This window comes from Phocoena phocoena, chromosome 5, assembly GCF_963924675.1.
Source record: "Phocoena phocoena chromosome 5, mPhoPho1.1, whole genome shotgun sequence".
Classification (NCBI taxonomy): domain Eukaryota; kingdom Metazoa; phylum Chordata; class Mammalia; order Artiodactyla; family Phocoenidae; genus Phocoena; species Phocoena phocoena.
In genome coordinates this window covers 32,638,297-32,651,514 of record NC_089223.1, presented here as the reverse complement: position 1 = coordinate 32,651,514, position 13,218 = coordinate 32,638,297, and the positions used below count along the sequence as shown (strand labels likewise).

Here is a 13,218-nt window from a genome sequence, read left to right as displayed (position 1 = left end):
CTGCAAGGACCAGCTCGACTTCTCCTCCCTCCAGGAAGCCCCGCCCCCAGCCCGTATCACCCGCGCGGCTTCACCGCTAGAGCCCTTCGGTCTGTAAAGTGCAAGGGCCGCGCGCTGCTTTGACCTGCACTTCAGACGGGACACAACCGTCTCCTGGCCCGGATTACGAGATCATGGTAGTGACTCAACAAGGGCCTGCCTGCTTCCTGCAAAGCCCCGTCAGGATTCCCAGGACACAGCAGTGAACACGTTGACATTCAAGTGAGCGGAGACAAACAACAAACAAAAGAAGTAAGAAGCTGGGAAAACGGTGCTCTTACAGCCCCAGGGATGAGACACAAGGATTCTGTGACAGTGGAGGGGGCCAACCTCAGCACCAGGGGAGAGAACACCCTGCACCCTGCAGGTACCGGGTGTGGAATGATGTGAGTGAGCCCTGTTTTCCACAACTGTACCTGAGCCTTCCTCGGGAGGGACCCTGTCCCGGCTCGGCGCTCCCAAGCCGTGGAAGCGCCTGCCTGCTGGGTGTGCCAACAATATGGTCCTGACCTCAGTTTGAACACCGTCCCCCTAAGCCTTTCCAGGGGACACCCGGCTCCTGCTCTTCCCAGCAAACACCTGCAGCACCTCTGCTTGTCTCCACCTTCACCGCCACAGCCATTGGTCATTCGTGGGATGCACGGATGGACGCCATTGGTTGGTGGCATGGATTAAAGGGGCAGACTGGCCATCTGCACATGGGCAGGAACTCCACAAAGAACGAACAGACTCAACTATTCGAAATGCACTGGGAACCCGAAGGTCTACCAGCCAACCAGGCCACACGGGGATGGGGGGAATACATGGACAGGAATACGTGGACACAACTCTCGCTTTCCGGGCAGCGTGTGCGCCCCCAGGGCTGCACCCCCATGTGGGAGCCGGCGGCAATCACCCGCCTGGAGACCCGGAGACCTGCAGCTCACGGTGGTCAGAGAGACCCTCGAGCGTTTAAAGAACCACCACCAGAGACCACGTAGCTGTCATAGCTGTGGGGGTCTCTCAAGGACGAGGTCCACCTCCTAAGGCCGCCCTGGTGTTTGGGGCCTCACTCAGCGGTTGGGCAGGCACCCTACGGTCAGTCCTGCAGGGCGGGGCATCCTCCCATGAAAGTCCTGTTGAGAATCGCTAGAACCAGAGGCTGCATGAGCAGATTAAGATCAGATCAACCAAGAACCGCCTCTGCACTCAGGTGCTCATGACCAAATGGACCGGAAGCCAAGACCGCACAGAAACGAGGGGTGTGTATGCTGCTTCGAGAAAATCTCTGTGGGTCTCACGTTTCTTTGCTTCCTGGAATGGATGCTCTGACTGCCCACGATCTGACCTATCTTTCCAAGGATATTTGCTAAACAAAGCCTCAGAAGATGGAGACAGGATCTCCCCCTAGAGCAACGGGCAAGTTTGCTTCGTCCAACATAATAAAGATAATGTCGCCCATCTGGGCGGCCCTGCATCGCCCCGAAGAGACTGGAGGCCTGAAGGAAGTGTGCTTACAAGATGCTCAGGCTGCTTGCTGTGCTAAGCGTCCTATTCTCTGACCCAGGAGTCTCTTGTCCTCTGGCAGCAGCTACAAAATCATGGCAGGCTAACTTGTTAGCTCGTAATGAGCAGGGTAAACGCCTCAGACCCTTCCCCGGTCTCGACAGTGATGTGATCTGGCTCACGTTCAATATCATCCCTCTGGCTGCTGTGCTGAAAAGAGACGGTAAGGTGGTGGCGGATGTTCACCAGCGTTACTGTGGTGATCGTTTTGCAATATGTACATATGATGAATCATTACATTAGTTATACCCCTGAAACTAATATAATGTTATGTATCAATTATATCCCAAAAAGAAAGAAAATAAAAGACAACGAGATAGTGAGGTGAGGTGAGAAGTAGAGAGACCTGTCGGGAGGCTGCGGCGAGAAAGAACGGTGGACGTGGGGAGAAGTGATCAGGTTCTGGGTCTGTTTGGAAGGCAGAGGCAGAGAGTGAGACAACAGATCCCACGTGGGGATGAGGAAAAGAGTCCAGGATGACGCCCAGACTTCTGGCCTGAGCAACAAGAAAGCCCGAGTGGGAGGCTGTGTGAGGAGTAGGGCTGAGCAGGTGAGCATTCCGTACGGGACACTGGTGCAGGCCCGAGGACAGATGGCAGTGGCAGCTGGCTGTGCAGAAGTGGGAGCTGTCGGGGGGCTGGAGGTGGACGGACCACCAGGAGAGCATGACCCAGACGAGCATGAGAGCTGGGGGAGCCGAGGGGAACTGCACCGGGACCCCCGAGGTCACAGCCCGAGCAGAAGGTCTCAGGAGGCCGGAATACGGGGCCCCGGCCACGGAGATCACTGGGGTCCCGCAGACACTGCTCCGGTGTCACGGCACAGCCAGCCCCAGCGGTTTCAGGGAGAACAGGAGGAAAGGAATCTAAGCAGCAGGCAGACAACTCCCCCAAGCAGCTCTCCCAGAGAGGCGGGCACAGAAGCATCCAGATAAGGGGGGGTCAAGGGAGAGAGTGGCTGCTTCTGTGTTAAGGACGGGATGGGAGGTCTCACGGTATGTACGGATGCCGGTGGGGACGACCCGTTAGAGAAAACCCGATGCCGGCGCCGAGCCGGAGCGGGACCCCACAGAGGAGGGCAGCCTGACAACCCACGGGCCGCAGCAGGAGGGCAGCGGGGGTGGCGGGTGGAAGATGGGGCAGGCGGAGCCTCTCTCATCCCCAGCAAACAGGAAGCATCAGCTAAGAGAACCAGGCAGAGGACTGACAGGTGGGCACGGGGGCCGCAGCTGCCGCGAGGCTGGCGGCCAGCCGGCTGTGTGCGCTGCTCTCCAGTCTCGCTCACCTGCACGGCACGGGGCAGAGAAGCTGGAGAACTGGGCAAAACCACGCCCGTGGCTCTACAAGGAGGGCGCAGCGCAGGGGGAGGGGGCCCAGAGGTGACGTAACAGCAGGTGGGAGGACTGAGGCTGGGCGTGTGAGGGAGGTGCGGGCAGAGGAAGGGGACGGCAACGGCCCTGTGGACAGTGACTGTGAACAAGGGCTGTTTCTGTAGTGACTTTAGGGCCTCAACAGGGATTGTAATGGGTCATCAAAAAGTAGTTGCAGATTATTAACAAAGACGAGGTAAAAAGGCACTTGAAACACATACACACAACATGGATAAGACACTAGATGACATACGATTCTCCAACTGACGACAAAAGCAAAGACAGGAGAACATGGCAGGCGTACCTGTTTTGACACAGGTTTTTCTTTTTCCTCACCGTTCATTAAATCCTCTCTCCCCTCTATCATCTCAAAGAGAAAAGGCGGTACCTTCTAAACCTCCCTAAATCTTGCCTAAGCAAATTATTGAATTTAAGAGTATTTTTTCATCAAAAACATTTATTTTTATTGGACCAGTAAGCAGATCCAACTCACGAATAGTTTATTTCTGTTGATAATCTGACAGCAGATAAACTCTCTGTAACCACAGAGCTGGAAGCCTCCTGCCTTCAAAGTAAAAGTGCTCCACTGTGCTGGGCAGCCTTTAGTCCAGCACGATTCACGTGAGCAAAAGCAAGAGCTCGACGGTGCCGCAGAGGGTAACAACCAGGCTCATCCTGCCACCATTCCTGAGCCTGGTTAGGCAGGAAGGAGGCGCGAGGAGAAAAGAGGAGAAACGAAGGCAAGAGAGGTGAAGGGAAGGAGAAGGAAAGAGAGGGGGCCTGGAGTTAACCTCCGGGGCAGACCCTGCTCGGAGCGGCTTCCCTCCCTGGGCCCCGTGTCCAGGCTCCTGGGCCGCTGTGCCTGCCTGGCTGAGGCCGCAGAAGCTCAGTGCTTGGCCTCAGCACCGGTGCAGGAGGGAGGCCGGATCAGTGGACAGGCTTCTGAGACAAGGGGGAGGGGTGGGAACGGGAGACAGGCAGAGACACGGGAGGTGGAAGTCGGCTAATCGAGGCGCCGGACCCTCCGTCTGCTCCCCGCTTTTCTGCCATCCTAGATGGGAAAGGGAACTAAAGGAGGAGGCAACCCCTGTAAAGGGGCCCCACCTTGCTCCGGGGCCACAGGCCACCTGTGCCTTGTGTCCCAGGACGGAGCTCAGGGTCCGTGCAGAAGGGGCAGCCAAGGCCAGGGGCCCTGAGGACACCAGGGCAGAGGACAGAGGCCTTCCCGACGCTCGAGAGCCGGGGCACAGACAAGCCAGCTCTGTCTGTCCTCAAGCTCCCCGGCCAGCAGCGCGACATGGACACCTGGCCGGTGTCTGGAGCAAGAGCAACGCGCCTCACCTTTATCTTCTTCAACAGCCGCAGGCCCAGCAGGAAGGCTGGGACAGGGGGCATCCACGTGTCGGGGGAAGCTACTCACGTCTCTGCGGGGAGAGCAAGAAGATGAGCCACTGACCCTCTCTGTACAAGGAAATGCTGAATTTCTGTAGCTAAGTCCGTGTTTTTTTCATTTTTTTTGTTTTTTTTTGCGGTACGCGGGCCTCTCACAGTTGTGGCCTCTCCCATTATGGAGCACAGGCTCCGGACGTGCAGGCTCAGCGGCCATGGCTCACGGGCCTAGCCGCTCTGCGGCATGTGGGATCTTCCCAGACCAGGGCACGAACCCGCGTCCCCCGCATCGGCAGGCGGACTCTCAACCACTGCGCCACCAGGGAAGCCCCTGACTGCGTTTTTACATGAATTCTTCCCCTCAAAAACCATAAAGATACTAGAGACATAAAGGTATATACCCACAAAAGGGCTGAGGAATATTAAATTCCCAAGATCCAGAGAAGTCTTTTTTTTTTTTAAATAACATCTACCTTCAATCTTCTATTTTGGTGTAAGAGTATGTATGTATGTATGTATGTATTCATTCATTCATTCATTTATTTATGGCTGTGTTGGGTCTTTGTTGTTCTGCGCAGGTTTTCTTTAGTCGTGGCGAGCAGGGGCTACCCTTTGCTTTGGTGCGCGTGCTTCTCATTGTGGTGGCTTCTCTTGTTGTGGAGCATGGGCTCTAGGTGCACGGGCTTCAGTAGCTGCAGCACACAGGCTCAACAGTTGCGGCACATGGGCCTCAGAATGCGCGGACTTCAGTAGTTGCGGCACGTGGGCTTCAGTAGTTGTGGCTCGCGGGCTCTAGACTGCAGGCTCAGTAGTTGTGGCCGCACGGCATGTGGGATCTTCCCGGACCAGGGGTCGAACCGTGTCCCCTGCACTGGCAGGTGGATTCTTAACCCCTGCGCCACCAGGGAAGCCCCCAGGGAAGTCTTGTCTTAACAAACACCAACAGCACAATGCTAACTAAGGTAGTCTGCAGTTTCCAATCTGCCTTTCAGCAGCTGGCAGCAACCTCCCCCTCCTGGTTTACTCTCTACCCCTAACAGAAAGAGCTCGCATAGAGCTTTCCTCATCCATTCCATTTTTATGATACCACCCCCTGTCTTCTCATGGTGCCTAAAACCTAACCACACTCCTCACTCTGAAACCCTCTCCTTCTAACATACCCTCCTCTTCTCCCTCTCAGTAAATGGTGCTTGTTTATTTTGTCCGATGCTGCAGAAATCATCACACAGTGAAACTGTAAACATGTGAGTGTCTCCTAGGTTCTTGCAAACTTTTCTGAATCATCAGTGCTCAGTTTTATTTCAAGTCCTAGAACAGAGTAGCTGGTTCCCATCCTTACTGTTACTACTGTTCTTCCTACTTTCAGGAGTGACACCTTCTAACATGGCCGTATCACTGAAAGGACCAGCAATACCAGAGACGTTCCCACACAAGCGCGTTGTCTTGGAAAGATTGTACGCCCTGAATTATTAATAAAATCAGATTTTACTTTCTCACATCCTTAAAAGGTTTTCCTATTTTAGCCTGCAGAACCAAGTACAAAGAAGAAACACATGGAATGAAAGAAAAAAGCAGTACCTGAAACACACTGTAAAAGCTGGAAAACTAAACACTTACGTGGGGTTGCAGATGTTATGAGAAAGATTCAAGGAGATGGGAGCTTCAGAGGGAAAGTCATTTTGTGAAACACTGTCTCCTGCATGAAAACAAAAAGGTGATCACAAGTTTTTATACGCATAATTCAACTGTGTACAGCCTGTGTTAAGATGCAGATCGCTAACATCGTTAACCCCTATGAATGATTTATTTTTCACATTTAATGGATATTCAGTCAATTTTTTAATTAAAAAAACTTTTACGTATGAATGTGTATGAAACTTGGATCATACTTCAAAAATACTTTGTGTTTTTGATCTTTTACACAATTAATTACATCGGGGGGGACTTCCCTGGTGGTCCAGTGGTAAAGAATCCACCTTACAATGCAGGGGAAAACGGGTTCCATCCCTGGTCAGGGAACTAAGATCCCACATGCCGCGGGGCAACGAAGCCCGTATGCCACAACTACTGAGCTCATGAGCCTCAACTAGAGCCCTCGTGCTACAAACTACAGAGCCCACGTGCTGGGGAACCCGCGTGCCACAACTTGAGAGAGAAAACCTGCACGCCACGACTAGAGAGAAGCCCACGCGCCACAAAAGATGCCTCATACTACAACTAAGACCTGACGCAGCCAAAAATAAATAAAATAAATATGTACATAATAAATACATCTTTTAAAAAATTATATTGGGGACATTTTCCTGATATTTATTATACAACCTCTGAACATAACTAGACTGAGTCTTACGCCCCGTGTTACAAGCAAGGCCATCACTCACCTTTCTCATTCTCCTGCTGTTGGCCTTATCCCCCAAGCGAGAGCTGCGCTTCTATTTTTTTATTGATGTTAAACACCAATTTTAAAAACTCTCGCGTTAGCACCATCAGGCGTACTGCCTTCAGTGGCCAAGAAGACCATCCCCGCCACCAAACGAAACACCGCAAGCCGTCCTGCATCCAAGCCCTCATGGCGTTCTCCAGCACACAGTAATAAACAGATGCACGTGTATGTCAGTGGGGGGTCATTAGGCAAACAGTGTCTAAAAAGGCACCTGCGGGAAGGGCCAATGATGTGAAAAAGGCTGAGAAACGGACTGAAATCACAAGTGGTGTCTAGGTTTTTATGGTGCCAGGGCCCAGGTCTCCCAGACAGGAGCTTCTTTATAGGTAATCACTGCTGGCAGGAGACACAGCAGAGGCCGCTGTAATGAGCGGGAGGCAGTGGGAAGTGGGCTGGGCTCGGGGGGAGTCAGGGTCCCAGGGCGTCCAACAAGCCACGCAACCTCTCTAGGCCCAGGTCCTTGGAGGCACGGGGAGCGCCCCCCATGGCCCTGAGTACCGAGTGAGCGTCCCACGGACGCCACGGTGACGCCAATGGAACCCCTGTCTCCCCCTCGTCCTGATAACAAAGCTTAACCTGTACTATGTTGACCATGACGGCGAAAAGGAGTGAATTAAATCTTTACGTAGACATGGAGGTATGACAAACAACACTGAGTGAAACAGCAAGACGCAGCATGCTTACTGAAGCGTCATCTCCGTTATGTAAGTTAAAAGCAATTCTCTGGGGCTTCCCTGGTGGCGCAGTGGTTGAGAGTCCGCCTGCCGATGCAGGAGACACGGGTTCGTGCCCCAGTCCGGGAAGATCCCACATGCCGCGGAGCGGCTGGGCCCGTGAGCCATGGCCGCTGAGCCTGCGCGTCCGGAGCCTGTGCTCCACAACGGGAGAGGCCACAACAGTGAGAGGCCCACGTACCGCAAAAAAAAAAAAAAAAAAAAAATTCTCTGTTTTGTTGATATATGAATGTAAAATAAAGTATGGATTAAAAGAATACACAGCAAGCCCATGACAGTGGACAGTGAGTCTCTCAAGCAGGAGGAAGCGGAAGACTATAAAATATTACCTCTTAAAAAAAAAAGGAGGGCAAATATGACAAAATTAAGAGTTATTAATTCTAGGTGACAGAAATATAGATGCTTCTTTGACCTTTCCTGTATCTTTAAATTTTTCAAAAACAAGGGAGGACCACTGTTCATAGCAACATTATTCATAAGACGCAAAAGGTGGAAAAACCCAAGTGTCCATCAACAGATGAATAGAGAGATAAAATGCAGTCTATCCACAGACAACGGAATATTTATTATTCAGCCTTTAAGAAGGAAGGAAATCCTGACATGTCACAACATGGATGAACCTTGAAGACACCATGCTAAGTGAAATAAGCCACTCACCAAAGGACAAGTATTGTATGACTTCACTTACCAGATACGAGAGTATTCAAATTCACAGACAGAAAGCAGAACAGAGGTTCACAGGGCTGTAGGGGTGGGGGAGGGAGAGCTACGGTTTAATAGGCACCGAGTTTCTGTTTGGGGTGGGGAAGGGCCCAAAGATGCATGGTGGTGATGAATGCACGACAATGTGAACGTATTTAATGCCACTTAAAAATGGTTAAAATAGTAGATTTTGTGTTATGTATTCTTTACCACAACAAACAAATGTACAAGTGAAAAAATAAACGTGGAAGTTCTTTGAACTGTTTCCAAGATACGGACTTTAAAAAATAATAATAACAATGGAGGGAGGCAGGAAGGAAGAAAGAAAAAAGAAAGTGGATAAAATGCAAAGCAAAGCAAGCACGGGAATGCAGAGCCCACCGCAGGCAGGCGGCACTGGAAGGCAGATCAGGCCCCTGTTCTGGGTGCCGGGGCAGGAGGGCCAGGAGGCCTCAGTCCCAGACTCACCAGGCGGCAGGAAGTGCTGAGGGCCCAGCATGGGCTTCTTGTCCCCGTCAGAGCTGCTGGCACTGCTCCAGCTGCCCCAGCTGCCCCGGCTGGCACGCACGCTGCCCGAGGAGCTGCCACAGTCCGAGCTGGAGTCTGAGCAGGACTTCTCCACGCGCTTCTTCCCCGGCTTCTGGAAGTAACCCTCTGTGGGAAGTGAGAGAGGAGTCGTGTTTCGCCTACAGAGTTTTCAACCTGATGCCACTTCCAGTAGAAGGAGAGAGGCCAAGGTATGAAGAAGGCAGGGCTCAGCTTCAGGATCTGCCCCCTCTGCCCATCCAGCGAGAAGGAAGACGCTCCCTGAAACTGACAATGGGCCCTGAGGAAGCCGCGGGGGTGAGTCACAGGCCCCACAGGCTCTGCCGTGGGCCGGACAGTGAACGTGGTCTAGCCTGAGACAGTCAACACCAATGATAATCTCGACCTAAAAGTGGTTCTGGAAATAACAAGTACTTCTCTCAAGAAAATCAAGGCTACTCTCTCGGACTGGAGACGTGTAGGTAATTTCTCTCTCTTGTATTAAAATGTCCCCCAAGATATACGTATGACTGATGCACTCTGCTGTACACCTGAAACTAACACAACACAGTAAATCAACTAGACTCTAATAAAAAGTGTTTTTAAATGTCCACCGAGAGTTTCAGAGTATTATCTATGTGTGGGTGGGAAGAACCTCCAGGAAGACCGAGAAACAACGCACACGTGTCTGGAAATGTGCGTGTCGGTGTCCCACACCCCTCCCCCACCGCACTACTTTCCTCTCCTGCCACCCTCCACCCCTCCCTGGACCCAGCCCTGGTGCCCCCAGGTCACTGGCCGGCAGCCCTCGGCGGAGCAGCAGCCTGGCTCTGCAGGAACCACCTGGCGCAGGGGTGTGAGGACGGCCTCTGTTCTCCCCTGGCTTTCCCCTACCCTCCTCTTTCACCAAGGGAGTCTGGTCCTGAGCAATCACCCACGGTTGTTCAGCCGTCTGCATGACACTGTCGAGAATGGCCAGATTTTAGAGGAGTGGGAGGTAGGAGGGGCAACCCTACGGGCCTGCTCAGGCTCAGAAGAACCGCAGCCTACTGTCTCATCCGGACAGCTTTCCATTCAGGCTTGAGTGAAGTGATAAGCTCTCACACTGGGCACTTCCCCGAGGAAATAACAATCAACAACAATCCCGACAGAAGCACTGTTTTGTAGCTCCATGCGGTTCCATACCTGCCTCTCCCTGCGAGGCAGGTAAGCTGCTTCCAATGCCAGCATCTGTTTTACATGCTTCCCCAGGGTTTTCCTGGATACACCAGCTCCTTAAGTCGATGTCACTGCTCAGCTCAGACCTTTCAAATTCACTGCACACCAGCTTTAATTCACTCTGTTCCGAAGGCCTGGAAGAGCCACAAAAAAATCATGTCTGCATTTTATCGTGCATACACACATACCTGCTTTCCTTGAGACTTAGCAGAGGTGAAAAGGTGAATCTGGGACAACTTGAGCCCTCTTCTCTCTGGGTCTGCTGGGAGAAGACGATAAGTAAGGGAGAGAGATTAGGAAGAACAAGATTTTGCTGTTTTAGAACGAGAATTAAGTTGGAGCTCATTTAATCTCTTCATATTTTACAGTGAGAGGAGTAAAACTCCACAGGTTAAATGAGTCCCCCAAGGTCAACTGGTAAGTGGCAGGTGCAGGACCAGAACCCATGACTCTCTGTATGTCTTCCTTGGTTTTCGTGTAAAACATGACTCTCAGTAGATGAACCTGCTCCTTGGCGTCTGGGGGAACGTCTGAGCGTTAACTGAAATCTTTTCTCGTTCATTCATTTAGCCAACATTTGTGGAGTGACGACCATGAGCCATGTACTGTTAGGAAAGGTGTGGCGTCTGCAAAGAAGAATGAAGTTCTTCCCCCAAGGAGTTCACAGTCCAACACTTATCTCTCTAACTAGACTATGAACTTGAGGGAAAACCTGTAACACAGCTTTATAAATGGAGACACAGAAATGTGTCAGAGAACGCTACGTGAAGACCTAGGTGATTATTTCACACAGTCCAACTTCCGCACCTCATGTCACATCTGTAGGAGGACAGGTGTGAGATGAAGCCGATGGCCTCAGTGGTTTGTGACCACTCAGGGTAAAGAGTACAGAGACAGAGTATAGAGACAGATTGGCAACAGACAATCCAACAACCACCACCTACGTAAGCATCACGTTCTCAAAACATTCTGATTACCTACAAGCTACTTGGAAGTTATTCTTTAACAACGTAATTTGTTTCTTTAGCATGTCAGAAATCTGCTTTCAAAAATATATTGTAACATTTAATTGGTGAAATTCCACCCTAATTTTATATCTTTCTATATGTCCACATCAGAAAAACATGCCACTTTAAAGTGACCACATAAGTCCATCAAATTTTTATGAAAATACAAGGTGTGACTTTCCTTTCTATAGGAGACCACATTGCAGCTTTCAAATAATTTAGTCTAGGGCTTCCCTGGTGGCGCAGTGGTTGAGAGTCCACCTGCCGATGCAGGAGACGCGGGTTCATGCCCCGGTCCGGGAAGATCCCACATGCCGTGGAACGGCTAGGCCCGTGAGCCATGGCCGCTGAGCCTGCGTGTCCGGAGCCTGTGCTCCGCAACGGGAGAGGCCACAACAGTGAGAGGCCTGCGTACCACACACACAAAAAAATAATAATTTAGCCTAAATAAGAATAATTACCCATTAGTAAGTAGTATTTAATAATTTAATAATTACCCATCAATAATCTAATAATGCGTATCTTTCCTTTTTTCCTATTTGCATTTTGCTGATTGCAGGACACAGAACTAGAGCTTGAAGGCCCCCTGGGGTCGCCTGGCCCTCCTCCAGCAGAATAGGACATTCCGGGGAGGGGGGGCACGTGTTACAGGGCTGAATCCCAGGGTCCGAGCTCCTGATCGCAAAGGCGGCAGACACTGTAAGCAGCGTGTTACGTGCCTCCATGCGGGGGTCCTGGCCACCATGTGGGCGGTTCTGCCACAGTTCCCTCCCAACCACAAGAGCAACCACTACAGCAGGGTGGAGTCCCTTCCCCACGCAAATCTGGAACTGCTAGAGAACAAATCTGACAGCAACACATTTAAGTACCTAGCTGAGCTCACAAGAAAGAGAAATCCCCAGATGCCAGTGCTCAAAGGAAGAAAAGCCGGAGCGGTGGGGATGGAGGGGCAAGGTGGGAGGAAACAGGCTCCGAAGCCCACTCGGGACAGGAATCAGGGAGCTCGTCAGCGCGAGGGCCACCTGAGAGGCTCCCCAGGGACCAGGGCGGAGGGCGCAGGGGCACGGGTCTGCCAGAGGCACTCCGTATGTGACGTCAGAATGGATGCGCTACTGACCTGGTGGGAAAAAATTCTCGAGCTACGGAATTTCTGTAAAATTAGGCTTGGAGAGCTACTTCTGGGAACCCAGACACATGGGATCCGCACGAACACGTCAGCACCTTCATTTCACAGGTTAGAAAAGAAGTAAGGTTTCCCAAGGAGGCTGCCTGACTGCCTGGGGTCATGTCTGGCTCTGCCCCCCCATCACCTCTGGGGCTTCAGGTAAACCTCGCAGTTATCTATCTGCAGCTCACTTCCCACAGCGGAAGAACCTACCTTCTGCTGGACGATCAATCGGGGCAAAGATTCTATGCGTGGGGACTATTCTCCTGCATTATCGGGACCCCAGACGGTCAGGGTCAAGCTGGGACCGTGGGCCTGCCTGTGCCCAGAGGTCCTCTACCACCTGCTCCACCAATGCCCCTGGTGTGGAGGGATGGCTATGCTTTTCCCCTAAAACCTGCTATAGCTTTTTACATTTTATTAAGTAAAATTTAAAAATTTTGCTCATCTTAAGGGGTTTTCAACAAAATAAAAACATAACCAGAAGATATGTTACTTTTAAGAATATATCTTTATCTCAAAACACAAACATCTACACTCTCATATTATCTGTATCCAACGTAACAAAAATAAGATGGAAACATAATAGCTAAATGTAAAATTATAGAATAAATAATAGATGAAAAATTTAAAGGGACTGTAAAAATCACACACCTCAAGACCTGGGCAGCACCCCTTTTCTTGTTTTTTCTACATGCTCGATTTTTATTCCAATTTAAATTTTGTAAGTTTCCTTCTTTTTTCTCCTGAAGCCTCTTCTTCCTATAAGGATCTTCCTGCTAAAGAGGAAAAAGAAAACTTTTAGTAAGGGTTTCAACTTACTAACACAAATAAAACCTGTGTATGGTTTTTTCTTTTAACTTTTGAAGACCAACTCCATCTGAATTCAGAACATTCCAGCACTAGTGAAAACAGACATACATTTCTCAATCTCTAGTCTGTTTTCATTTCCCTTCTTTCTCTACCTCCCCTCAGCCTCTGCAAAAAGAAAAAAAAATTGTCGCCTATAAAATTTCTAAGGGGCTAAAAAGGAAAAACATCTGTTAGTAATTTATGGTCAGCTTGCCCGTTAACCTCAGCAG

At 50.8% G+C, this 13,218-nt stretch overlaps 1 protein-coding gene across 1 annotated transcript in view; it reads right to left on the bottom strand.

Moving 5' to 3' along the window:
- Positions 1-13,218, bottom strand: part of TMEM131L (transmembrane 131 like) — a 161,526-nt gene that overhangs the window by 4,298 nt on the left and 144,010 nt on the right. The window contains exons 27-31 of the mRNA XM_065877574.1: positions 12,791-12,915; positions 9,932-10,098; positions 8,690-8,875; positions 5,960-6,038; positions 4,295-4,377 (exon numbers count right to left, since the gene is read on the bottom strand). Coding sequence (XP_065733646.1) covers positions 4,295-4,377; positions 5,960-6,038; positions 8,690-8,875; positions 9,932-10,098; positions 12,791-12,915 — 640 coding nt within the window. The remainder of the gene's footprint in view (positions 1-4,294; positions 4,378-5,959; positions 6,039-8,689; positions 8,876-9,931; positions 10,099-12,790; positions 12,916-13,218) is intronic.